Raw genomic sequence first — 25,689 nt, 5'->3', positions numbered from 1 at the left:
ACCTAGAGCTCAATAAATAGCAGAGCCCTGCCTGGCTGCTGTGCAGTGTTTGTCCTTAACAGAGAGGAGAGTGGGGTTGCTGTGGGGATGCCCTTGTCTCCATTTGGTGGCTTGGTGGCCCACTGGCTGCAGCAGGGCTGTAGCTTGCCCTTGATCTCTTCCTGCCTATGCAGAGGAGGTTGTGGTACTGCTCTTTAACGCCTCCTCCTTGGTCCAGGCTGCAGGTACCAGCTACTAGTCAACAGCCCTCTGCTTACATGCCCCTGGCACTGCCAGTAAGGAAAACAAGAGCAAGGCAGGGAGCCTGTGAGTGAGGGATGCAGACATCTGCCTGTGCACAGTGTGGTGCTCTTCTCTGCTGCTGTGGTGCCAGCAAACTCCTGCTCACACATTCTGCTGCAGATTTGACCATTTTGGTAAACACTCTACTACTACTTGTGTTTTGAGTCCAGCTTCAACTGAGCAGAAAGTCCTTTAACTCTAAGATTCAGTCTGAGGATGTGGCTGATAGACCCAAACTTTCCCATATCTGATCTGAGCAGCTGAGTGTATTTTATATCTAATTCATAACTCAGTCTATTATTGGCAAACCTGGTCTTAATGCTTAGGGAATGTGTGGAGAAATCAGATTGCTGCCTTTAAATTAGGCAGCTGCAGCAGTGAGACAAATATTTTACAAAATAATGACCAAGTTCTGGAGGAGAAAAATTGAGTTTGAGCTAAACTTTGGAGGGAGTTATTAAAAATTGATTTGTAAATGCCACTGTGATTTTTGGTATCATCTCTTCTCCAGCTTCTGCAGGTCCCATTTTTCATGCAGACTCAAGATAGAGGCAACTCGTGAGAAGCTGAGTCTTCCCTCACAGGTTGCAAGTTGTCAGGGAAGGCAGCACACTTTGAGCACAGGGTACCAGTTGGAGGCTGGTGGGAAGAGTCACCTGCTTGTGATGGTTTGGCTGCTCTTTGGAGGTGCCAGGAGCAGGTAACACCAGACCCCTGAGTTTCATGTACGTCATCCAGAGAGCAGGGTGCACCTTTGCCCACCTGCTCTGTTTGGTTTTCAGGTTTCTTCATCTTCTTCCTCACCATTGCTGTTAGCTGCTGGGATCCCATCTGTGTGGTGTGGGGGCTGTATCTCTGTAGGACTGAGCCTCATGTGTGCATGTCCTGGTGCCCCTTGGGGTGCTTTGTTCTCCCTGCCTGAAGAATCGCATGCCTTGGGCCCCTCAGTTTGAGAAGGACAGGAAACTGCTTGAGAGAGTCCAGCACAGAGCCACAAAAATGATTAAGGGAGTGGAACATCTGCACAAGGGGAGACTGAGGGACCTGGGGCTCTTCAGCTTGGAGGAGACTGAGAGATGACCTCATTCATGTTTGTAAATACATAAAGGGTGAGTGCCAAGAGCATGGAGCCAGGCTCTGCTCAGTGATGCCCAATGACAGGACAAGGGGCAATGAGTGGAAGTTGAGGCACAGGAAGTTCCACGGAAACAGGAGGAAAATTTTTTCACTGTGAGGGTGACAACACTGGAACAGGCTGCCCAGGGGGGTTGTGGAGTCTCACTTTCTGGAGATATCCAAGACCCCCCTGGATGCATTCCTGTGTGATCAGGTCTAGGTGATCCTGCTCTGGCAGGGGGGTTGGACTGGATGATCTTTCAAGCCCCTTCCAGCCCCTAACATTCTGTGATTCCCCTACTCTGATGCCTGGTGAGTATTGGGCAGAGAAGCTTGCTGTCCTGGGGAGAGCTGTCTCTTAGACAGCATGTGCGCAGGGAATCAACCCCGGTATGTTCCATCTGCCTGCCCAGGATTCCCTCCTGGGGTGGAGCTGGTGTCTCTGCTCCCCTCCCACTGCAGGCTGGGCAGAGGGAGATGCCATCACCTCTGCCAAATCATGACTGCTGTTGTGTGTGTTTGGGCTGGTGCATGGCCAGCAGGCTGCTGTAAGATTTACAGCTGGCTCTTGGCACTCGAAGGCAGCTCTCCATCTTGGTGTCAGCACTGATGCTTTGTGGAGATTTATTCTCATCTCCTGTTTCATGGGCTCTGTTTTCTTGTTTGGTACTTGCTGGGTTGAGCAGGGTTGTACTGGGTGGAAGTTTTTCCCACAGAGGCGATGGTTTAGGTGCTTTTGGCAGATGAACACTTCAGTAACCTGAAAGGAAAGGGTTAAAGCCCAGCTTTGGGAGCTGCAGACATCCAAAGGCATCAGGCTAAGTTGGGCTTTTCCCCTAGTGGAAAGTAATAATGCCTTTGCTGATGCTTTCGGTGGGAAGGCAGACAGAACAGTAAATGATGAATGAAAGTCTGGTCCAGGAAGCTGAAGAAGGACTTCCACAAGGCATGTGGGACCTGGTGTCCCCTGGGGCTGCTGAGAGTCCTTTGTGCCGGTCAGAGCCCTGGTTCTCCCCACTGCAGTATGGTCTGGGTGAGCTCAAGGGAACACTGAAGAAGCATAGGGGTGACCCCGAATCAATGGGACAAGCAGCACCCTTGGAGTATTGCTGGGTGCTTGCTTTGCTCATGCTCTTTTTTAAAGTATCTTTAGGTTACCCTTGGCAGATGGTCAGGGGTGCGGACCTCAGATCTGCCCTCTCAGGGCTGTGACTAAACTGCAAAGGGAGATACTCAGAACAGTGCTCCCCCCAGTCTCTGCCCTGCAGCTGCCCACACACTACTCAGGACCAGCAGCTGGTGCCCAGACAAGCCCCTGCCCCTTTTTGCCGGGATGGGGCTCCCCTGCAGCCCCCATCATCTCAGCACACCGCGGAGGGACAGGACAAACGTAGGCTCCCCGTTCTCAGCTCGGCGGCTGCGAGAGCGTGGGCTGGGCCATGCTCCACAGCCTCTGCTTTCCCGTGCTGTCCCTCCAGGGCTAATTGAATCATGTGGCTGGAAATTGAATCCAATCGAATAGATTAAATGAGCCGGGCTTGCCGCTCCGGTAGCACAGCTCAGAGCCTTGCCAGGCTGCCGCCAGGGGCTGGGAGCTCCTGTGAGTGCCGTGGGCGCACGGAGGGGCGGGGGAGGCTGCAGGGAAACAACCCCGCCGGGCTGGTTCTCTAGCTCTGCTTGGATAGATGAACTCTCAAACATTCTCTGTGACATGCACCCTGTCCAGGTCCCGGGGGCCACAGGTCACTCTGCTACAGGCATGCACAATTTGGGTTTTGCTTGTTTCCTCTCTAAAGCAATTAATGGCTAATTAGCTGGAGCTCCCCTGCTCCAGGGTTCAGCCAGGGCCCTGCTAGTAGCATGCAGGCATGAGGGTAGTCTAATGATCTATGGCTCTGCCCTGCTCAGCAGCTCCAAGCCAGTTGCTCAACTAGCCTATGACAAGTGATGTCCCAGCAGCACTGGTCTGTGTCACCCCAGTCCCCACACCCTGCTTTCATCCCCTCTGTTGTGGCCATTGCCAGCAGGATGGGATGAGATAGGTGACAGAGAGCAATCACAGTATGGACACCCCCTCCAGTGGAAGTGATCTTGGGCATGGGGCCCTGCCCTAGCAAAGCAGGAGGACAAGTGGCTGCAGCATAGACTCACCCATGACAGAGATGCACACCTGTTTTCATAGCAGACCTGAGCTGCTGAAAGGGCCCCTGGTGTGACATCCAGCATGGTGTAAGTGAAGGTTGGAAACAGCATCTGCTTCCTCTTTAAATAAAAGCTGGGCCCACAGGCACTGAACACACAAACAATTAGAAGATGCTCTATAACACTTATGAGACTTGAGGTGCCTCCTGACTCTGGAAATGCTCCAGTCCAGTCTCCACTCTCTAAAACAAGTGCTTTTCTTCACCCAGATTTTGCATCTGGTGTGCAGAAGTGGCAGAGAAACATTCAGGGTGTGCACAGAGTCCCCTGCAGCCTGTCCAGCAGTGGGGCTGTGCCAGGGAGTTCCCTCCTTGCTGAAAGTGTGGGCAGAGGCAGATGACCAGGCAGAGGCAGATGGCTGCCTTTCAAACATGCAAAGTGTGATGTAAAGTCCTTTCTCCCTCCTGCACACCCAGATTTCTCCCACCAGCTGGTTTGCATTTGATAAAAGAGGTTCCCTTTCTCCTGCAACATTCCTGCTTGCAAGGCTTGCCCAGCAGCTTGCATGCATCTGTTCCTCCTCTAGCGTAACAAGATCTTCACCAGCAAAATTCTCCCCCAGAGCTGAATCTGACAATGGGTCCCACCTACACATGGGTCTCTGCAGGGTGAGTTTGCAGAGACAGGAGCAGTCCTCCCCTCTGCGTCTTGAGTTGTGTCCTGCTGGGGCATCACCTCCCCTGGACCTGCTGGTCTGCTGTAGCCACTCCCATAGTCCTCAGGACCCCAGGCCTGCAGAGACCAAGGGGCTCATCTAGGTCTTGTGCCATCCAGATCTGTTACTTATGTGGATGTAGTAAATACTGTGGTTTATTCCTGAGGCCATTTGTCCTGCCTGGAGCCCCCCACCTGCTGCTTTCAGGGCTATGAGTATGTTCCTCCTCAGGCTGAGGTCTGCAGAGGCCCTGGGAGGGGAATAGCCCCCAGTGCCAAGCTGTTCATCTCTGTCTAAGGCTGCTGTTTGCTGGCATTTTTACAAGGGGTGAAACTGTCTTAAGGAGCTCCCATTTCTGCCCTCTGCTCCTGGAACCAGCCCCTGGGTGCTGCCTCCCATGTGCCAGCCAGAAGCTGCCCAGGACCCCTCTCTGCCAGGGCAGCAGAGCTGTCCCTCATGAGTGCAAATCTGATCCCAGGGGCACTAGGCAACCACAGCCAAAATAAGATTAATGGCATCTGCTGAGAGCACATTCTATTGATGACCATGGCTTTAAAATACTGTTAACAGTGGATAAACCACCATGATTTAGAGCATCTCTGTTTGAAATTTCCTAAGGACAGGATCAGACTCCCAAGTCCTGCTCTCTGCTTTTCTGATAGAATTAGTAAGAATGGAGATGTGCAATTAGACAGCACGCAGGGTGGTAGGGCAGATCAATGCCTTCTGGTACCTAATGAAGTGTTAAATTGTGTCTTTCCCAGTCCCTGTCCCCCTGTAACAGCCACAGCAGGCTGTTTGCATGGCTCATGCCCCTCACACCCCTCTGCCCCAGCCTGGGGGGGGGATGTGGACCCCAGGACTCCTGTCTCCTCCTCAAGCTCTCCTTGCTTCTGTGGATGGGAGTAGTTCAGGATCATCTTGAGCTTCGTGCAGAGCCTGGGGTTTTCAGCAGGGTTCTGTGGGGTCACATGTATTACCCCAGAGCTGGAGGGGTCCTACTGGGGAGTTGGAAGCATAGATGAGCCAAAAGAATTGGCCCCATATTGCAGGGTGGGTGTCCTGTAGAGGAGCAGGCATGGTTGTGGGTGGGCTCAGCTTGGTCCAGCTTCAGTCTGGACAAGGCTGGTTTCAGCCTGGCACAGGTCTTGGCTGCAGCAGGGTTCTGTATCCAGTGCTCTGGATAGTACTGGAGCATCCCCAAACTTGACCCCCAACTACTGCTGACAAGGCTGTGCTGGCTGCATGCTGACCTGGGGACAAACACCACCCCTGGGCAGTGTGGTCCTACACAGCTTCCAGCCCTGGCTCAGAGCCGTTCCCAGCTAGAGCTCCCCTCTCTGGGGACCAGCGATAATCCTGTCCAGTTGGCTTTTATCAAAGTGCTGCCACTGCTGACAAGGTGACAGAGAGGCCACTTGTGCCTGGGCTGATGGAAACAGGTGATTTCTATCACAGTAGGGGTGGATGGGTGGTTCCAGGGACACCTTGACTCAGAGACACACAGCCAATGATGCACCTCAGGGAGCAGCACCTCTTGTGCCCCCAGATCACCTCTCTGCTTGTGTCTTCTGCCTGTCCACCTTTGTTCCACACTGCTGCTGGCTGTGGTGATCCTTGGGGCTGGTTTCTGTGGTCCTGTTTTCCCCACGGATCTCTGCTGCTCTCACATCTCCCTGAGATGAGCTCAGGAACTTGGGTGCTTCCACAGAACCCCTGCCCACCCCAGCAGGCTGGATTCAGCCACCTGTCTATCCTCCACCCTTCCCTGAGCCTAGAGTGGTCACCTTTGTGGTGAGCTGTGCCTCATTTGCTGTGGAGCCTGTGCCACTTCCTGGCCATCTGGGTCACGGCCCTCTCTCCCTGTTACTCCTTGTAACTGGGATCTGAGGTTTCAGGAGCTCTTCCCATCCTCTGAAAACAGGTAACTCGGTGTCCTCTGCAGCAGCACAGACCACCAGCCCTGCTCGCAGACGTCTCCTCAATGCCCTGAACCTGCAGATTGCTTCCGTGGTGGAAATGGCCAGCAGCAGTGGGGTTATGCAAGGCATGAGGGTGTTGATTAAAGCCTTGGCTGCTGCTGAAGTGATTTTCCTTCACCTGGCCCAGCCTTTCTGCACCCGCCGCACGTCCTGGTGAGACGTGCCGCAAAGGATCCTCTCTGCACGCCGCTGTAGCTGTGCCCTGTGCCTGGCCCCAGCCAGATGTGTTTGCCAAGGCATCTCTGCACCCCCAGCAGGGCTCCTGCCTCTGCGTGGTCTCGTTCCTGCAGATGAAAGGCAGCAGCAGCCGGCATGAGCTGCTCCCACCCCACTGTCCTGCAGACCCACAGCTTGCAGTGCCCACAGGAACATTTAAGCGAGAACACTGCACTTTTCCCAAGTAGAGAAAAGCTCAAAGGCTGCAAATCCTGGCAGGGTGCCCAGCCCTTGTGTCTGTAAGGAAAAGAGCTGTGACCAGCCAGCAAAGTGAGATGTGTCCCCTTTTTTCTGCACTGTGGGGTGGATCCACTGTGTCAGCCTGGCCCATGGAGCTGTCCCATCCTACCCTGTAGTACTCACCAACCTGCCCAACTTTCCTCCTCTCCCCAGACTGGCAAAGCATCTCTCACTCGCCTGCAGAAACAGGAGCACTTAGCTGGGATAAAAATAGCTGTGTTTGCCTCCCAGTGGACCAGAGATGGCAGAAGGTGAAAACTTCCCCTGTGCAGCTCTGCTAGGTCTGCCACATCCACAGTGGGATAGACCCACAGGATGCTAGAGAACGGGGTGGGTGAGGCTGGGCACAGCTCACACAGCCCTCCCTACTGAGGCTGCCTCATTGGGACACTGCCGGATTCCAGGGGCAGCCAAGGATGCAATGGAGATGACGGAGGAAGGAGGGCAAGGAGCAGCAGGATGGGCAAGGAGCAGCGGGATGGACAAGCCCAGCAGCACAGGGCATCTCCAGGCTGGCTGAGCTGTGGCTAAGCAGAAGGGGCATCCATCACCAAAACTGTCCTGGGAGTTTCTCTCCAGCCGGGCTACATGCATGGGCTCTGCAGCGCCAGCCAGGCCACAGGGAGGGCCAAGAGAATGCGTTTAGTTCTCTGAGCATTTCTCTGCTGCGTTTTCCTCACTAAATGGCTCTTATTTTTAGATCCAAGCAGTTGCTAAGCATCACTGCCTCGCTAAGGCGGCTTCTTTCATGGCTTGACACCAAAGCACGCTGACAACACGCGGCCACGTGAGCACGGCCCTCCCTCCTCGTGCTCTGGATTCCCTCTCTGCCCTGCGGCTCCCCTGGGCAGCAGGGACCTGGGCAGGGTCCTCTGCCTCCCCCCTAGCTCCTGATTCTCCTCTGTCCGTCTGCACGGGTCAGAGCGTGAAGAGAGCAGAGTGGGGAAATGCTGGGGTCTGAGCAGCACCCAAGATGTGCCCAGGTCCCCTGGCATGGTGCAAACAGGCAGCACACGGACAGCAGCGTGACGAAAGCCTCTGGCTTTGCCTGTGTCAAGGACTCTACTGCATACTACACGTCCCTCGGGATGGCATCATGCACAGATGGCAGCAAATAACTGGGGGGCACCAATGGGACCTTCAGTGCCAGATGTACCGGTGGGGCTCTGAGCTCCTCTCTTGGCAGCATTGTGCCTCTGCAAGGCCCCCTCGATTGTTCTGCTGTTTCACTCCTTCCCTTGGGGCTGCAGGAGATGTAGGAAGAACCCCGCCAAAGAAGCCGACTTCGCATGAGGAACTCCTGCTTGGGGTGGGGGACAGCAGAGGGGACCTACCCCTGTACTTGTCTGCAAGCGGCCGGGCCGGGGCCATCCTCCCCTCACTTTTACTGTACACGCTCTATAGCTCTGGAATCCCCCCAGGGAAGGACGCAGCAGCCCCCTGGACTGAGCAGGGCTGGGCTGCCCCTTCCTCTGTAACTCCTTGTGGTCCCAAGGCACCGACGCGCCGCGCCTGGGGGACCATCGCCCATTGGGGTGTGAGGGTCTGCACTTCCCCCGCTGCCCCGCGCGTTTTGCTTTTCCGTCCATTTCCCAGCCCGGTTCCTGATCCCTGGGGCTCACCCAAACCGCCGGAGACCCCACCTGGGTGCAGCCCGGAGCAGCATCCTCCCTGCCTCTTCCCCGGGCCGTGCCTCAGTTTCCCCAGGACGGCGGGGCCGGGCCAGCGGCTCCCAGGAGGAGGCGGGGAAGGACGGAAGAGAGGGGGCGGCCGTACCCAGCCCCGGCGGCGGGGAACGGGGCGGCTGCGCGGTTTTGCCTGTCGTACCGAGCCCAGCTCCCCGGCACCGCCAGCCCCTTCCTGCTGCCGCGGTGAGTGCGGCGGGCGGCGGGGCGGGGGCAGGCGGCGGGCGCGGGCTCCCCCTGCCCGGCGGCGGAGCCCGTGCGCCCCGTCGCGGTTCCCCCCGCCGCTCGGCGGGGCGGGAAGATGCGGAACAAGGGCAGGAAGGAGAGCCTGTCCGACTCCCGCGACCTGGACGGCTCCTACGACCAGCTGACGGGTGAGTGCCGCTCGCCGAGGAAGGTGCAGCAGCCGCTCGGGACCACGGCGCGGGGGCAGCCCCGGAACCCGGCACCGGGCACCTCGGCCCCTGCCAGCTTCCAGACGCGGCTGAGCCCCGGCCCCCTGCCCGCCCCGCTTCGCCGCACGCTTTGCCTGAGGAGGGGGGTGCACGACCCCGGCGCTGGTGTAGGGGACAGTCCCGAGGTGGGTGAGGGGAGGGGTGAGGGTCGGTCCCAACCGGGCGGAGGTTGCGGCGAGGCCAGTTTGCACGGGAAAGACCCCCGCCGGCCAGTGGGATGCTTGAATTGCTTTTGGCCGTCCTCAGGTTCACCCTTCCTCACCGCTGTTCCCAAGCTCCTCGGGACACCAAGGGCTGGCGCTGGGCTCTCTCCGCCATGCCTTGGAACTCCCTGCTGCACCTTGGGTTATCACGGCAGCGCCCCGGCAGCACGTTCCCCCGGGAATGGAGAGGCTAACCCTGCTCAGCAAACCCCAGCAGTGCCACAGAGCCTCCTGTCCTCTCCACCCATCACCCGGTGTGCCCTAGAACATCTCCACAGATGTTCTGCTTGCAGGATGGGATGGCCATGGGAGAGGCAGGCCAAATATGACCCAGCTGTGACCCTATTGCATGCTCCTCCATCCTTTGCCCCAGCAGGGGATTGCCTGGCATCCCACATCCCCCCACGACGTTTGTCCATCCATAGCACTTCATCCCCCACTGTCCAGTAGAGAAGCAGCTGGGCTGAAGCTGGTGACACCCCTCCTTCCCCACGTGCTCTCCATGGATCAGGCCAATCCTGTCCCCTTTCAGGGTTTCTGTCAGAGCAGCTGTGAAATGGGGCAGCAGTTCTTGTCAGCCTCCCAGAACTCATGGCAGAGCTGAGCCTGTCTGTAGCTGGTGGGGTTGGGTACCCTCAATGCTGCAGGCACTGGGGCGTGTGTGCAGGCAGCTCCTCTGAATCCTGGTGATGCTTTTCCTTGGCACAGTCATAAGTGGATTTCAGGCTTTGCTCTGGTGTTTGGAAGAGGTGGTGGCAGCAGGGCAGGACCCCTTCTCCACTTCCCTGAGCAGCTCCACATAAGGAAACGCTGCTTGCTGCCTGCCCAAACGTGCTGAAGGGAAGATATTTTTGAGCTGTGTAGGAACTTGGAACCCACACACAACTTTTGGTTTCTCCAGTAACTTTAAAATGTCCATATGGATTTAAGTCAAACCGAGGTTAAAAATAAATTCCAGTCTCTTCAAGGCTGAGACCTTTTATGCCTGGGCTTACCGCTGAGTCAGACATAAATCAGGAACCTGGGCAGAGGGGAGCTGAGCTGCTGTGCCAGCCCCTGCCTGTGGGGATGGGGCTGTCTGGAAGCCCTGGGGAATAAGGCTGGAAATACCTACCCCGTTTCACACTGTGGGAAACAGGGATCTTGGGAGAGCAGGTTACTCATTTGCCATCTCTGTCAGGTCACTGACCTGCCAGGGCAGAGCTGGTGCTAATGCCAGTGGCCAGGGAGGGAGCTGCTATCGCCATCACCAATTTCCCCAGCACTGGCTGAACACCCTGAAGCTGTGGAGGGAAAGTTGTTTTTCTCACAGAAAAAAAAGTGTGGAAGTGATGTAGGCAGAAGAGAAGAGATGCAGCCCTAGCTCTGAGGAGACCTTAATAGCTGAATCTACTGCCTGCTAGCCTGGCCCAGGCTCTCCCAGGATGTGTTGAGCAGCCAGGATGCCCATGGGGCTGTATCAAAGCCCCGGGGTGAAGCTGGCAGAGCCAGCATGGGCTTAGTTTCTCCCTCAAGATGGGAGGGTCCTTGCTGGCACCAGGTGTTTGGTAGCTCAGCCCTGCTTGGGGATGATCATGAGCAGTTTGGGGTGTTTCTATGGGGACCTCCATCCATCAGGGTGCATCAGGGTCTGGGGAACATCTGCCATGCAAGACACATTGACCAAGGTCAGGCAATGCAACAGCCTGATAGCAGTTTCAGTGATTGCTGGTGTGGAGGGGGACAGCAGTTAGTCCTGCTGCCTCCACATCCTCAAAACCAGAAGTGGGGGTGATGACACCCCCATCTAAGCATGCTCAGAGAAAAGTTAGCAATACTCTTGTCCAAAAAACAGGAGAGGGGCTAAGGGGAAGCAGGATCCTTAGCCATACACAGGGTAGAACCACCCCACACCTTCCCCAGAAACACCCTGATTTTTAAATTAAAGAAGCTGCTGAAAATGGAGGTGCAGTGAGAGCCCCTGTGGCATCCTCAGCACTGGCCACTGTGCTGATCCCTGGCCAGAGCTGCCATGCAGCACGTGGATGTGTGTGTGAGAGGGGAGAGCACTCGGGTGAATGAAAGCTGCCTGCATGTGAGCAGTGGGGAGAGCAGGCGCTGGCTCTGTGTGCCAGGGGAATGCAGGCTGGTGGTGCTATGGCTATCAGGATGGACTTTGCCCATGCTTGGCCTCAATGCCATGGCATGGGGTGAGGCCAAGCATCAGTCTGCTGAGCCTGGGGCTGGACCTGCCTGGGTGTCAGGGAGAGAAATGTTTAGGTTGTGCCAGTAGGAAATTAAACCAGTCCATTTCTGAGGTATTTAGATGACGCTAGCGAGAAATAAAAGCCATCCATAAATTACATTATTCCTCCAGCCCTCTAATGACATAAGTGATTAGTGTGCAAGCAGAGCCCAGAGCCAGTGTCTCAGGACTGCTCTGGACATGTCCCTCCGTGTGGCAGAAATGGGAGCCTGGTGCCGCTTTGCCTTGAGGAGCTCAGGTACTAAGTCCCAGCCCCTAATCCCGGCAGCGTGAGAGGTTGGGGGGGGGGGGGGCAAAGGTGTCTTTCCATCCTGCTCACTGCTTCACAGCGGTGTGTGGGCATTGGGACTGCCCCAGCCTTAGCTGGGGAGCAGGAGCAGGTACTTGGTGCCCCATCTCATCCTGCAGGCAAGCCTGTCCCAGTTGTGCTGTGTCCTGGGAGCAAATTGACACACACCGGCACGGGGTCAGCACCTGAGCTGTTTGGGGTCGGTCAAACACCCTAGCTGTGTTTTGGAAAGATGAGGGATTCACATCCAGGACTTTAGGTCTCCCAAAAGAGGTTAGGAGGCTCGCTTTTCACCCTTGCTTTTTCACCCCTGCTTTTTCACCCCTGCTTTCTTCCTCCCATTGTTGTGTTGCGGGGTCTGGAGCAAACGCTTTGCTCCACCCCAGAGGCAGATGCACCATTCGCAGTGGGTGAGCAATTGCTATAGAGACCATCTGCAGAGCTTTGGGATCCTCCTGCCTCCCAAGGCTCGGCTGATGGATGGGGACTCCCTAACTCTTAGCACCTTGAGCAGCCCACCCAGTGAGATGAAAGCCATAGGTACCAGCATAGTAGCAGTGCAGCATCTGGTGGATTTCTGCCTCCTGTGTTTCAGAGGCATCTCTCCTGGTAGCAGTAAGAAAGGAAACATGGGGCCAAGCTGTGTCTTGTAAACATGCTGAGGGGATGATGGGTCAGTGGAGGTGGCAGGGGGACAGCAGGAGCTAAGCTTTTGTCCCTGCCGTGGGATAAAGCTGTAGAGCCATGCCCCAGTGATGTGTCTGCTGCAGGCAGGTACCAGCTGATGGGCAGATCTAGGGCTCTGCCAGGGGCTTGTTCTGCTGCTGGCAAACCCAACGGCTCCATTGTGGCTGCTCACAGCCTGTGAACAGCCAGGCAGGAGGAAAATCTCCATGAGCTTCCTGTAGCATAGGACTTCCACCTGCAAGCAGAATAATTAATTTCCCAGAGCATGGAGGGGTGTCAGCACTAGCCTGTCCCAAATAATAGTGTGTGGAGGAGGAAAAGCTGGGATCTGCAGCTGGAGGATGGAGAGATGGAGCTGATGGGGTGAGAGCCAGGGCAGGAGGCAGACAGGGGCCAGCCAGGCTGTAAGTGTGACTGGCAGGTTGTATGCTATGCCTGTGGCTTCCTGCTTGGATGGGTCCTAGGGAGGGGGGGCTGGGATGGGGAATGTGCCTGAGACCATGGCAGAACCTTGCCCATGCCCAGAACAAAGCTCCTTCTCTTGCCCAGTTGTTTCCTCGTGCAGCACAGGGTGCATGACCACCTCACTCTGCCCTGTCCATGAAGGTCTGGCAGGGCTGGCTGCCTGCATCCCTGCGGCCAACAGCACACGTGCTTGGTCCCCTCCTCCTAGATACAGCCCCCAGGAGGGGTGGATGTGACAAACACAGCAATGTCCTTCCTGTGGGGTGGTCTGACCCTTGGGAACTGAACATGCTTCCCATCCCCTTGCTCCCCTACTAACCTGACTCCTCTGCACTGCTGCTGCTGCCCCACATGACCCTCCTCCCCTTGCTGCTTCTGCTCCCACTGCCTGGAGGTGAGGCTGGGCTGGAAGATGGGCTGACCTTTGAGCCAGGTACCCAACCTCCTCAGAAGGGCCCCTAGTCATGGTGGGGTACAGTGGGGAATGACCTCTCACTCATGCACTGGAATGGGGGGATCCCGTGGGGTCCTCTCTGTGCCCAAGCGCTCTGCCCTTGATGGATGCTGCACCTTCCTGAGGTGATGGGTGCACTGCCTGACTCTGCCTTGTCTGTCTGCTCTCTCCCTCTCTCTGGCATTTGTATGCCCTCTGCCCCTTCACTCTTTGCTGTCCTGGCTTATCTGCAGCCCTTCGATGCTGGTGAATCTCCACTCACAAGGTGTTGTGGCTCCTGATGACTGCAGGCTGCGATCTGAGGGGATGCTGCCCTGAGCCTGTGCCAGGGCAGAGCCACACATGGGGTGAGGAACCTGTGGGCAATGCTGCTGGGTTCTGCTGCCCACGGGCAGATTGGGTTTTGCAGGTGGAGAGGCTGATGCTGAGGTTTTGGCAGCTGCTGCTGCATCCCCACAGGCAGAGGCAGGTTGGAGCCCATGGGGATTTGGTGGCACAGGATTAATTGATAGTAAGTTTGTGGGTTTGGTTGGGGCAGTAAAACAGCTCATTTCTGCAGATGCCAATGCATCATTTGTGGCTATTGCAGCTTGGGCCAAGGCATGTGGCTCCATGGCCATGCACCTACAGGGAGGGGTTTGCTCTTTTGCTGTCTGGGTGGGAGCAGAGAGAAGTTTTCCCCCATGGCTGACTGTGTTGCCCAGGGAGGTGGTTGAGTCACCAACCCTGGATGTTTTTAAAGGTGCTTGAGATATGGTTTAGGGGTGAACTTTGTAGAGCAGGGTTATTGGTTGGAGTTAGTGATCCTCAGGTCTTTTCCAACCTGAATGTTTCTGTGATTCTGTGATCTAGAGAAGATGCCCAGACTTGGTTGTGCTGCTTTCCTGCTGTCTGCTGTGCTGGGACCAGTTGCCCACAGAGCTTTTGGAGCTGGGACAGGAGGAAGTTTGTAAGGGTGAGCAGAGCTCCTTGGAGCAGGCTCTAGTTTTCCCTGGGCCACACAGGTCCATGCATCATAGCTGGAGCTGAGCCTCCTGCCCTTTTCTTGTAGCTGGGGCATCAGAAAGTCACACCAACCCCAAAGGACAAGAGAGATCCCATTAGTGGAGCTTTCCCCTGACTTCCTCCCTGGCTCTGCTCGTTAGTGGTGTTTTCATTAGGAGAAGTGGTTTGGTTTTGTTTAAGCCAAATTGCTGTGCTTGGGAGATGATAAATCCATCTGCTGGCAAATCGCTCTCCTGCCGCCGGGATGGATCCCAGCCCTGTGCTTTAATCGCGCTGCAGATGAATGAGCCTCTAGTGAAATGAATCTCCCTGCCGTGCCCTGCCAGGGGGGCTGAGCTGGGGGTGCTGCCTCTCCAACACCACGGTGAGGGACTCTTGCTTGGGGTGCGGGGACCAAAACCTTCTGCTAAGTGATTGCACAGCCCTGGGGGTGATTATTGGTGAGCAAGTGAACTGCTGCGCCTGTTGCAAGCGGCTTCACTGGGAGCAAAGGGAAGGAGGAGCCCTTCCCTTCCAGCAAGGACTGCGGGTGGGTGTGGGGGTCCTGTTCAACCTACCATCCATGCCAGAGTGCTTTCCTGACAGCCAGGGCTGAGTGGGTGCCATGCTATGAGGGTGAGCAATAGGACAGTGCAGGGGACATGATACAGAGGATGGAGTGGCCCAGCTCTCGCAATACAGAATCAACCAGGTTGGAAGAGACCTCCAAGATCATCAAGTCCAAGCGATCACCCAACCCTAACTAACCAATAAGCTGCTGCCTGGTGGCTCTCACACCCATCCGCCGCAGGCTTTCCCTACAAGCAGCTTTACAAAGGGGATGTGGCAGCAGGGTTGCGCTGGCTGGGAGGCTTTGTCAGGTTTTCCCATCCCCACGCTGTGGTGGCTCTGGCTCCTTCTGGCTTTTAAGCAAATTTGTCTTCTGCTTCAAATGCAAACGGGTGGTGCAGCCGCCCGGGGAGCGGTGTGAGTAATTAGCGTGTTTGGAAACGGAGCCCTGCAGGGGAGGAGCTGGGGGCAGGATGGCTGCCGCGTTCAACACGAGCTGACAGGGGTGCAGGGGCTGTCACCTTCGCTTCCCATGGGCTTGGGTCTTACTGAATGTTTCTTCCCTGGTTCAGACAGGGCAAGTGACCTATGGACACCTGTGGGCAGGAGTGTGAGTGTGCCCATGCTTTTGTGACAAGGTGCCCCCCTGCCTGTGCCTGACCACAGCCACTGCGGCTCAGCAGCTCTGGCTCTGGGTGACTCCAGATCCATTTTGGCAGGTGTCACTCTGCTGTTGAACCTGTCGGGTCTGGGATCCTGTTCAGGCAGCCAGCACCTCTCCCAACCCCTGGATGGTGTTAGCATTGCTGCTGGGGGCTCTGGGCTGCAACAAGAGGGTCGATGTGCTATCCATGCTGCCCCTGCTCACCCCACCAGCTGACATGAATTACCTGGAGATGCCGAGGTCTGGGGAACTCACAAGCAGGTGCCCCAGCTCTGAGCACAGCTGCTGCAGTGCCTGATTCCTGAGCCAGCTCCCTCCGCAGTGAGTGTTCTGAGGGCTGTGCCCTGTGTGAGGTGAAGGTTCCCTGCACCCCTGCATGCAGATGAGCCTCAGCCATGCTTTGCTTAGAGAGCCCTGGGCTGTACCTGGGACCCGCTGGTAGCTTTGTCCTGGATGAGAAGGAGTGGTGTGGGGTTGGATGACCAATGGAGAGGTCCAATGAGAATGTGCTGTAGTGGTGGTACCCAAGGGCAACAGGAGATGCTCAGGGCCCTGAGGGCCCATGCCAGGCTGGCAGCAGGGATGGGTGGCTTGACCTGTGGTCCCTTTCCCAGGAGCAGGTCATAGAGAGTGATGAAATGACTAACTCTGCAGGTGGGCTGGTGGCATGAATCCACTGTCCCACCTCTGCCATGCAGAGGCAGAGGGATGGACTGGGCAGCTTCTTCTGAGCTGTGTTGCTGGCCACATGAGCTACCTCCTGTGGCAGTGATGTTCCTACTGGGAAGGAGCTTAACAGCCTGAAGCAAAGGGTAAAATGCTTGGTAAGATGCTGTGAGAGAGAGGGACACCCAGCTCCTGGCTCCAGGCACTGACCTCAGCAGTGTGGCTGGGATGTACCAGCTCCCTCATCTGCCTCTTTCCAAAACCATGCATTTGGATACAAAAAAGTGCTTTTTAGGGGTGGAGCACTGGTGATAGTCTGGCCAGGAGCAGAGGAGAATTTACTTCCCTTTGTCTGGCTGGAGAAGATGCATCCTTGTGTGATGTGGGGAGGCACCAGCAAGCTCACACACCCATGGGTCACCCTTAGACCCAGCAGGACCCAAGGAAGAGCCATCCAGCTGCTCTTACCCAGTTACTGTGGCCCAGCCAGCCATGGCAGGGTGAAACGAGAGCCAGGCTGCTCACTAATGAGATCAGACAGGCGAGCTGCTGCTCCTGGCCCCTTTGGTTAATCGCTTCTTCCTAGACTGAATTTTTAAAAATTGCATTGCTTACCCTGAATGGGTTTAAAGGCAATAATCCACCTGTCCCTCTGCTGCTGCAAGGGTCCCCCTGGGGCTACTTGGCCGTGGATTGTTGAAGTCCCCAGTGTGTCCCCGTGTGTCTCTGGTGTCCCCAGGAAGTGACTGGCTAGGCTGGCTGGCCCTTGACAGCTCTTGATTTACTCTGGGAGGAAATATGGCTGAATTTTTAATGATGGGATTTAGCAAAGCCTGCCAGTGGTGAGAGAGAAGGGGCAGAGTCAGATGCTGGGCTCTGTGCTGCAGCTCCCCTTTGCCCCAAACTCCTGTGTCAGGGGCTGTGGCAGGCACCTGCCCACCGTGCTGTATTCCTAGAGGCATGCTGGAGCTGAGGTGGTCTAGGGCTAGGGCACAGCACTCCCAACTCTGGTTGCACCTGCATGGGGTCTCAGCAACCCTGTCTGACCCTGAAGTAGGAAGGAATGGCTTGTGGTGCCAGGTTTTGGGGTCACAGCACAGGTGTGCAGGGCTTGGGCAGTGCAGTGAGCCATGCTGGAATAGGCTGTGCTTACAGCTGATCCCAGCATCCCTTGGGGACATCTCAGCTCTCTCCTGAGTGGTGGGGTCTGCCCTTAAGTCCCTCATTTCATTCCCCTTGGCTCTTCTTCCAGAAGTCACATCTTCCAGTCCCAAGTCCTGCCCTGTGAACTGGTGCTGCCCCACACTGGTCTTCCTTTCCCCGGCGGCTGCCCTGCGCTGTGCCGTGCACAGTGACTCACGCCCGGCACCGGGGATCGTTCATCTCATTCCCCCCTTTGCTGCAAAGTCATTAATACGGTCGAATAATTTGTTGTGTAACAGAGAGGATCAGCAGGAGTGCTGCTCTGGCGGGTGATGCCTTGCCCTGGCTCCCCCCTGCCCTGGCCACTGCTGTCCTGGGAGAGGGCATTGCTGGTTGGATTGCTGGTTGGAAGCATCCCCAGTCTTGCTGAGGTTGTGGTGCCCTTGGACCGCAGGCAGTGATGGTGTTGGCTCCTTAAGGCATTTTCCCAAAATCCATGAAGTGCTGCCTGGTCCTTGACTGGGTGGGATGAACCTGTTTGCCATGGCCTTTGTGTCTTCTCGCCCTTGCACAGCTCCTCTGGAAGGGTCTTGTCCTGACTGCTGCACGGTGATGTGGTCAAGAAGTGTTCCCTGCACTGATCAGGGTGTCTGTTGTGGCACCCTGCATCCATGTGCCCTTGTGGCCAAGAGGGCCAAAGTGATCCTGGGGTGCATTAGGAGGAGTGTGTCCAGCAGATCGAGGGAGGTTCTCCTCCCTCTCTACTCTGCCCTGCTGAGACCTCAGCTGGAATATTGCATCCAGTTTTGGGCTCTCCAGTTCAGGAGGGACAGGGATCTGCTGGAGAGAGTCCAGCGGAAAGATACCAGGATGATTAAGGGACTGGAGCACTACCTTTTAAGGAGAGGTGAGAGCCCTGGGGCTGTTTAGTCTGGAGAAGACTGAGAGGGGATTTAATAAATGTTTGTAAGTATCTTGAGGACTGGGAGTCAAAAGGGAGGGGACAGGCTCTTCTCCATTGCACCATGTGGTAAGAAAAGAGGTCATGGATATAAACTGCAGCACAGGAGGTTCCACTTCAACATGAGGAGGAACTTCTTCACTGTGAGGGTCACAGAGCACTGGAACAGGCTGCTCAGGGAGGTTGTAGGGTCTCATTCTCTGGAGTCTTTGAAGACCCATCTGGATGTGTTCCTTTGCAACCTGTGCTAGATTCTATGGTCCTGCTCTGGCAGGGGGGTTGGACTGGAAGATCTCCAGAGGTCCCTTCCAACCCCTAGCATCCTATGATGCTATAATTCCTGCTATGTCCCTGCCTCACACCTGCCACATGCTGCTCCAGCTCCTCTGAAGTCCCCAAGCACTTCCCACTAGCAGACAAATCCCTCACAATTTCTGTCTTCAGAGCTGAGGACTCCTGAGGTGCCTCAGTGATGTGCAGGACACTGCATGGTTCAGGGCCCTGCAGCTTGAAAGGGAAGCTCTGGAGCTGTTGGCAGCGAGGTCTGAGGCAGGTGTTGCTGCTGGCAATAGCAAACCATGCACAGGCTGCATACCCCAAGTGTGGCTGGGACTCCCTCCAGGGAACCTGCTCTGCTCTTGCTCTGGCAGGGGGGTTAGATGATCTCTTGAGGTCTCTTCCAACCTCTGATACACTGTGATACGGTGAACCTCATAACCTCCCAAGTGAGGGACTGGCTGGAGGGAGGACTCACTGCCCTCAGGACCCCAGCTCAGGACTGTGGGTGCTGGGAGCCCTTACTTGAGTAATCTTCACTGTGATTGGGGCAGATCCAGTCTCTCCCCCTCATGACAAGGTGAGGAAGAGCAGGGAAGAGTGCTCTAAACAAGGCATTGTGGAGGCTGCCCTGCTGCCCAGGGTTCATTTTCTCCTATCCCATGCTTGGCCAAGCATTAATTTAAAGATGCTGCAATGGGAGAGGGGGATCCTAAGAGGATTGGGCTGAGAGGAGGAGGATTTAGTGAAGGGAAGGGATGTAGCTGGGGGCTGTGCAGGGGACAGTGGTATCTGACCTGACAGCACACAATGGGGCCAAGCAGCCCCAATGTGTTCCAGCTGTGACTGTGGTGGTACCCAGTGACTCCCACTGAAAGGGCACATGAGGGTGAAACTGGTGGCTGTGTGAGGAGGGCACTGTGGGCTTCTTGCTTACAGTGTGGCCATGCCCCATGTACCACCACTGCCCTTTGCTATATGTAGGAAATGGGGCACTACTTTCAAACCCAAGCCTGGAGAAATATGGAAGATAAGCTTTGTGACCAGCTCTGTTGGGGGCAGAGCCCTTCTGAAATGCCACATCCCAGTGGGCACTTTGTCCCTTTGCCTCAAATGGGCAGCAAGTCCCCTTGGTTTCGAAGAACTGCCCTGGAGCAACATGGAGAAGGAGGAGAGTGTTCAGTATTTCAAAGCAACTCCCTGAAAACATGCTGCTCCCTGGGGCAGGTTCAGACCCAGCACCACAGGGAAGGGGCCAGGATCAGGGCCACTCCAGCCCAGTGTGAGCTGCAGGGGCAGGTTTTTGGGACTGCATCCGTCAAGGCAGTGGGGCCTTTCCTCACTCTGCTGCCCCCAGACCTAAGAGTCCTACCTCTGCCCGGGGCCACAGCCCTGAGGCAGGGATGTGAGTCCTGAGGGGCCGTGGTGAGTCCCGAGGGGCCGTGGTGAGTCCCCATGCCCATGATGCCCACGCCTCCCTCGGTGCTGTTTGTTTTCTCAGCCTGCCCTGCTGTAATTACAACCCACTGTCACTCTCTGGATAATGGTCTTCCCTTTTATCACTGCTTAATTAAATAACTTGGGGAAGCAAGGGGCTGGTAACCCCTTGTTTGCTGGCACAAACACCATGCTGGTGCTGGGGAGGCTGGCAGAGGAGCTGTACGGGGAGGGCTGTGCCTTGGCTGAGACACCATGGTTGAATGTGGGGTACCTGTGTGGTCCTGAGGGGGATGAGTGCTGATTTTGTTGCTGATGAGCACGGCATCTCTGGCACAGGTATTTCCAGGCCAGCCCTAAGGAGGTGCCCTGGACACAACTGCTGTTGCCCTCTCTCTAATTCTCCCCTCGTCTCAGAGCTGTGCCCACAGCCAGGCTGGTAGGAGCATGTGGGCAAGTTGCCCACTGCCAGCCCAGCCACCTCTGGCCACAATTAGCTGGTGTAAATGAGTGTCCCTGGCAGCTTCTGCTGAGTCAGCAATCTCCAACTCAGTATCTGGCAGCTGCTCCCACCATGGGCCTGGACCTGGGGCTCCTGCTCACCGTTGCATCCTCACCTGTCCCTCAGTGGAGACATGACCCCTTCTGCTCTCTCTCCATCTCTTCCCTCATTCCTCTGCTGTGTTTCCACCTTTGTGTGTTTCCCAGGAGGCTGGTCCCCATTTGGGCACTAGAAGTGTTGTACCTCCAGGTGCTGCCCCCATGTCTTGCTCCCCTGAATGCCCTTTTCTCCCCATCTCAGCCCCTCTGCAAGATGCTGTAGCACTGGGAATGGTGTCTGTTATGGCATCCTCAGGAGCAGGATGTGGCCCTGTTTAAAAACATGCAGGCAGGGCAGTGGGAGCACTCCCCAGGTCAGTGCCTGTGCTGCTGTGGTGGACTGGGGAAAGGTCTGACCTGCTGGGATTTCCATCTACCCCAGACAAAGTGCTTCACTGAGCTGCTGCAGGGAAGCCCAGCCTGGGTGGGGACTGACAAGCATTCCCAAACTGTTGCCAGGCCACTGGGTTTGTGTTTGTCTGCAGCAAGGAACTTGGTCCCTTTGCAGATATGATCCCCTCCCTCACAGTGCTGTGTCCCTGGGCACCCAGCACCCACCGCTGGCCGTGCAAGTGGCATTGCTGCAAGCTGTGCTTGGTGTTGGTCTCGTGAAGGCTGAGGGCTGCTCTTTGCATGGACGATGAGATATACAACACTGTGTGGCTGAAGAAGACTAAAATGTCCTCCATTTTCAGAGGCCTGGCTTGGAAGTGATTGTTCTAGGGATGGAGTGGTTTTGGGGGCACTCTGAGGCTTTGTGGCAAGATGCTGTGGGGAGAGGAGCTCACTGTGCTTGTATGGGTTGCATAGAGAAAGGGGAGTGCGGGGTGAGCTGCAGGCTCAGGGTGCCTCTCCTCCTGGTGTGCTGCCTGTCCTCAGTGCCTGCACTCCTCCCTGCCCTGGATTTGCAGCTCCAGATTCCTTTGCAGGATCAAAGCCTGGGGGTATCTCTCATCTCAGCTTACCTGGGTCCCGCTTGTCTCCCAGCCTAGAGCGCGGCGGGGATTTAGAGGTAATCCTTGCAGATGGGATGCTGCTGGCTAATAATAGCAGAGCCTCTTGTCTTCGTGGGAACTACGGTGAATTGTCCCTCGAGCCCAGGCAGCTACGGTACAAATCTGCTGCTAATTAGACTTGAAAGTCCTCTCGTGAGCTCAGGCGCAGGATGGATATTTGATTACTAACATATTTATTTCTGAGCCTCTCAACAGGTCTTGCACTGGGAGGCTGGACTCTTCCCTTGAGTAATTGTTGGACATGTTTATTCTTACCGAGGGTGCCTGGGGGGCTCCAGGGGAGGGAGGGCTGCTCAGCACTGTGTGCTCGTTTTTGGGGGTGTCTCACCAAGATGTGTGGAAAAGATCTCTTGATGGGGGAATGTCCTGAGTGGGAGCACGGTCCCCAGGCTCTGCTCCTGGCCCCTCTGCCTGGTGCAGTGCTCCTAACTCTTTGTGCCCAGAACGGAACCTAGCGATGTCTTTTCCAACCTGCTCCTGGACCCATTGGTTCCAGGAATTGAGTAGGCAGCGAGGAGAGTGAGGCTGCCCCAGCAGCACACAGCCACCTGCCACGGCACCCCCAGGGAGAGCATCCCTCCCTCCAGCACAGGCAGACAAACTGGTGGAAATGCTGCCTCTGAAACAACCGAAAATAGCTTTCCTGTCCCCAAAATGTCAGTTTAAAAAGGCAGTCTCAGGGGGCCCCCTTGGGCTGGCAGTGGGCTGAGCAGGTGCCCTAGAGATACTGGGTGGGTGGCCCTGCTGCACTGTGGGGTAGGGAGCAGGGGGCCAGAGGGCTGAGCTTTCACCTGGGGTAATAGTGGGGAGAGAGCCATGGGGCTGCGCAGTGTCTTTGTCTGAGGCTGGAGAAAAGTACAGGTGGGCTGTTGGAGGGGCAGAACTGACTCTATGTGTGAATCCCCAGGTTGCCACACATCCAGGGGTTTCAGGCCAGTGCCAGGGGCTATTGGCATGGGTCGGAACCTCAGCCTCACCTCTAATGCTGCTTTGCTCTTCCTCCCTGCCTTGTTGCTGCAGGGGGGGTCCAAGCCAGGGGTGGGGGCAGGTGCTTTGTTGCAGCACCAGAGTTATTAATAGCAGCAAACACTTTCGGTGCCATCAAGCCAAGTCTGTTTTTTGAGGAGATTCCTGGCATTTGAAGTTTCCCTTCCCTGGGATCCCCTGGGTACCTTATCTTCCTCTTCCAGCTGTGTGGCCAGTGTGTGCCAGAGCCCTCGGATAAGCCCTGGTGCTAATAGCTCTTGCCACTCAGCCTGGCAGCATCTGGCTTGGTGTCAGAGGGTGCCTGCTGCCTGGCCCACGGGCAGCCCCATGCTGCCTGCACACGTTGCAGGCACATCTCAGCCCATCCCCACTGTGCTTCCTCCTGTCACTGTGCTGAGATGGAGCTGTCGGCGGCCAAGCAAGCGCTGATTGCAAGGAAATTAGCCTGGTGCCATCTCCCATTCATCAGAGCCCAACCTGTGCAGGATTGCACAGGGCTCATTAATTTGTCACCATCGCTGTGGCTTGGGGTAAGGTGGTGAGTGTGGTGAGGCTGGAGGGATGCCGAGGGCCATGCCCTCCCCAGGAGCAGATGTGGCAGCAGGGCTGGCATTGCTTGTGGCCAGGCTGAGATTTTTCCCTAGTCTTGCATTTCAGGAGACCCAGGCGAGGCTTGGAGTGGGAGCAGGGACAGGCCTGGGGCTGCCAGGTGATGTGCTGGGAGTGGAAACCCCTGCTGATTCCTGTGGAGTGGCAAGAAGCAAAAATGTGCCAGTTCAGGATCAGGAGATGCTGTGGCTGTATTGTGCCCCAGCATGAGTGATGTCACCACTTGCAAAGGACCTCTTTGGAGGTCCTGGGGCCATGCTGCCCCACTGCCCAGTATATCTCAGGTGTTCTCAGTGCTGCTGTGCTGTGGAGACCCAACAAGCTCAGAAGTGGCCCTGGATGCTCCAGGGAGGCTGTGGTGTCCTTGCTTACTGCTGCCAACTTGATGTGCCAGTCGTAATAACCAGGGCTGGGCACAGCTCCTTGCTCATTTCCCTTCGCTGTGCCTTGGTTTCCCTGCAAATGTACTTTAAAGGGCATGGAGCATCTCAGGATGCACCCCAGGAGCCTGGGTGGAGCCTACCTTGTCCCCTCCTCCCTACCTGTGTGTGGGGATGATGAATTATTCATGCCCTGGCTGGCGGGGTGTCTGTAGCTGCCTGCATGATGCCAGTGGGGCTGACGTGCTGCCGAGCACAGAGAGCTTTTCTGTGTAAATCCCTGAAATATTTAGCAGAACTGACTCAAAAAATATAGCTTGAGAGGAGTTAGTGCCTTGGGGTAACCTGGAGTGCTGGGAACCAGCATGGCAGGGGGAGTGATGGATGCACTAGAGTATTCCCTGGGGGTCTCTCACCCCAGACCTTACCTGACACCTGTCACCCAAGTTGTGGGTGGAGCCTGTGACTGTCTGTCCGTCCATCTGACCACCCATCTGCTGGGTCTTTCTGCTTGTCTATACCATCAGATGGTGGGGGTGACCCAATCCTTTCCCTGCTCTGCAGGGGTGTTTTGGAGCCCAGTGCTAGGCTCAGTCTGCTGTCTGGGGTACGTCCCAGACTCCTGCCTAGTGCCACCAGAGCCAGGCTCCTGCCCAGTCACCTGCTGCTTGCCGTCTGCTGGCAGGTTGGTGCTGCAGGACCTGTGCACAGCACTGGGCCAGGCTCCTTCCCTGGCAGCACCTTCCCGAGCAGATGGATCACGCCACATGCTTTTTTTAACAAGATCCATCAGCTGAGAACAAGCTGAGCTGTCGTTGCAGGTTGGTGATCAAAGCCAGACGTGCCCTGGCAGCCCACGGGAGGGTGACCCTGCATGCTGCCCCTCTCCATCACAGGGCCAATTCACAGAGCATTTATCCCAGCAGAGCAGGTTGGGGATCTGGCAGCATCACAGGCAACAAATATGTTTCCCCTGCATCCCTGAGGTACTGGGATGGTCGGTGCCCTCTTGCCTGGTGTAGCACAGTGATCCCTAAACTGAGCATCTAAGGCAGAGAGCAGCCATGGTGCAGAGGTGGTGCTGCCCCTTGGGATTCGTGCACAGCCCTATGCTCCAAAATTTCACATTCTGCTGCAAGTCAGAGCAACCTGGATTTGCTGGCAGACAAGGTGAAGTAGGAAAGCATTTGTGCTTGTCCTGGGACGTGTTTTGGGTCAGATTCAGAAGATGAGGCAAGGGATGCAGGGAGCTATAGCTAGCTTTAGATGGGGAGGTACATGGAGCCCAGCTGGCTGTGCCATGATGGGGTTGCCCCATGAGGCAGCCTGGGCTGTGGCAGCTCTTTCTTGGCCTTTACAGGCTTGCTCTTTCTGGATGCACTCTGTGCCTCAGCGAGGTAGGGGCCATTTGCTGCCCAATGCTGCGTATGTCACAGGGCCAAACCCCGGAGTGCAGGGCTGAAGGCCCTGCTGAAGACACTGAGGCTGAAGACAATGCTCCTTGCAGGTCGTCTGCCCTGTTCTGAGCCTTCCTCCCATGTTCTTGCTCCTCTCTCCCTTGCCTCCCTGGCACAGTGGGCTGCGGTGCCCCCATGCAGCAAGGTTGTTCTGTATGTTTCCCTCTGCAAGCACTAGCAGAGCTCCCCCAGGCTATGCTTAGCTGTGACAGCACATCCCATGTCAGAGCCGCTGCAAATCTTGCCTGCTAATAGCTATGCAAATCACCTCATTAGCTGCCTTATTTATTTTCTCTGGCATCACGTTTCAGCATTTCCCTGAGTCCCGGAGGCTGGAGGTCTCCAAGGCTGGGGGAAGGCAGGGGCAGCAGTGAGACCCACACACAGGGCTGGCTGTGTTAAGCCTTCCTCTGCATATGGCAGCTCTCTTTGGGTCCCATGAAACCATCATGTGTCTGGAACCCAGAGCCCATGGCTACTGCAGTCCCTGCTGCTGGGATGTCCCACTCCTCATCCCTCAGCGAGCCCTAGTGCTGGGGTGAGTCTTGCTGAGCCCTTCCTCCAGGCAGGAGCTGCCCCATTGCTCCCAAGCAGCTGTGGGTCTGGCATTGCTGGGATGTGTGTACCCTCCACCCACTCCGAAAGGTGACTGAGTGTCCAGTCCCTGTGGACCTCAGTGGTGGCTTGAGGCTGGGTTCTTTGCATCCTTCCCACCCTGAATTTTCTGGAGGTGTTCTAGTGTTCATGACAGTGGGATGGGCAC

At 56.2% G+C, this 25,689-nt stretch overlaps 1 protein-coding gene across 3 annotated transcripts in view; it reads left to right on the top strand.

Moving 5' to 3' along the window:
- The first annotated feature begins 8,679 nt into the window (after positions 1-8,679).
- Positions 8,680-25,689, top strand: part of KCNIP2 (potassium voltage-gated channel interacting protein 2) — a 42,126-nt gene continuing 25,116 nt past the window's right edge. For all 3 annotated transcript variants that reach the window (XM_054382094.1, XM_054382093.1, XM_054382091.1), the window contains exon 1: positions 8,680-8,752. In XM_054382094.1, coding sequence (XP_054238069.1) covers positions 8,680-8,752 — 73 coding nt within the window. The remainder of the gene's footprint in view (positions 8,753-25,689) is intronic.

Source organism: Indicator indicator, chromosome 7 (genome assembly GCF_027791375.1).
Source record: "Indicator indicator isolate 239-I01 chromosome 7, UM_Iind_1.1, whole genome shotgun sequence".
Taxonomy (NCBI): domain Eukaryota; kingdom Metazoa; phylum Chordata; class Aves; order Piciformes; family Indicatoridae; genus Indicator; species Indicator indicator.
The sequence above is the reverse complement of the archived record's forward strand: the minus strand, read 5'-3'. Positions and strand labels throughout refer to the sequence as shown.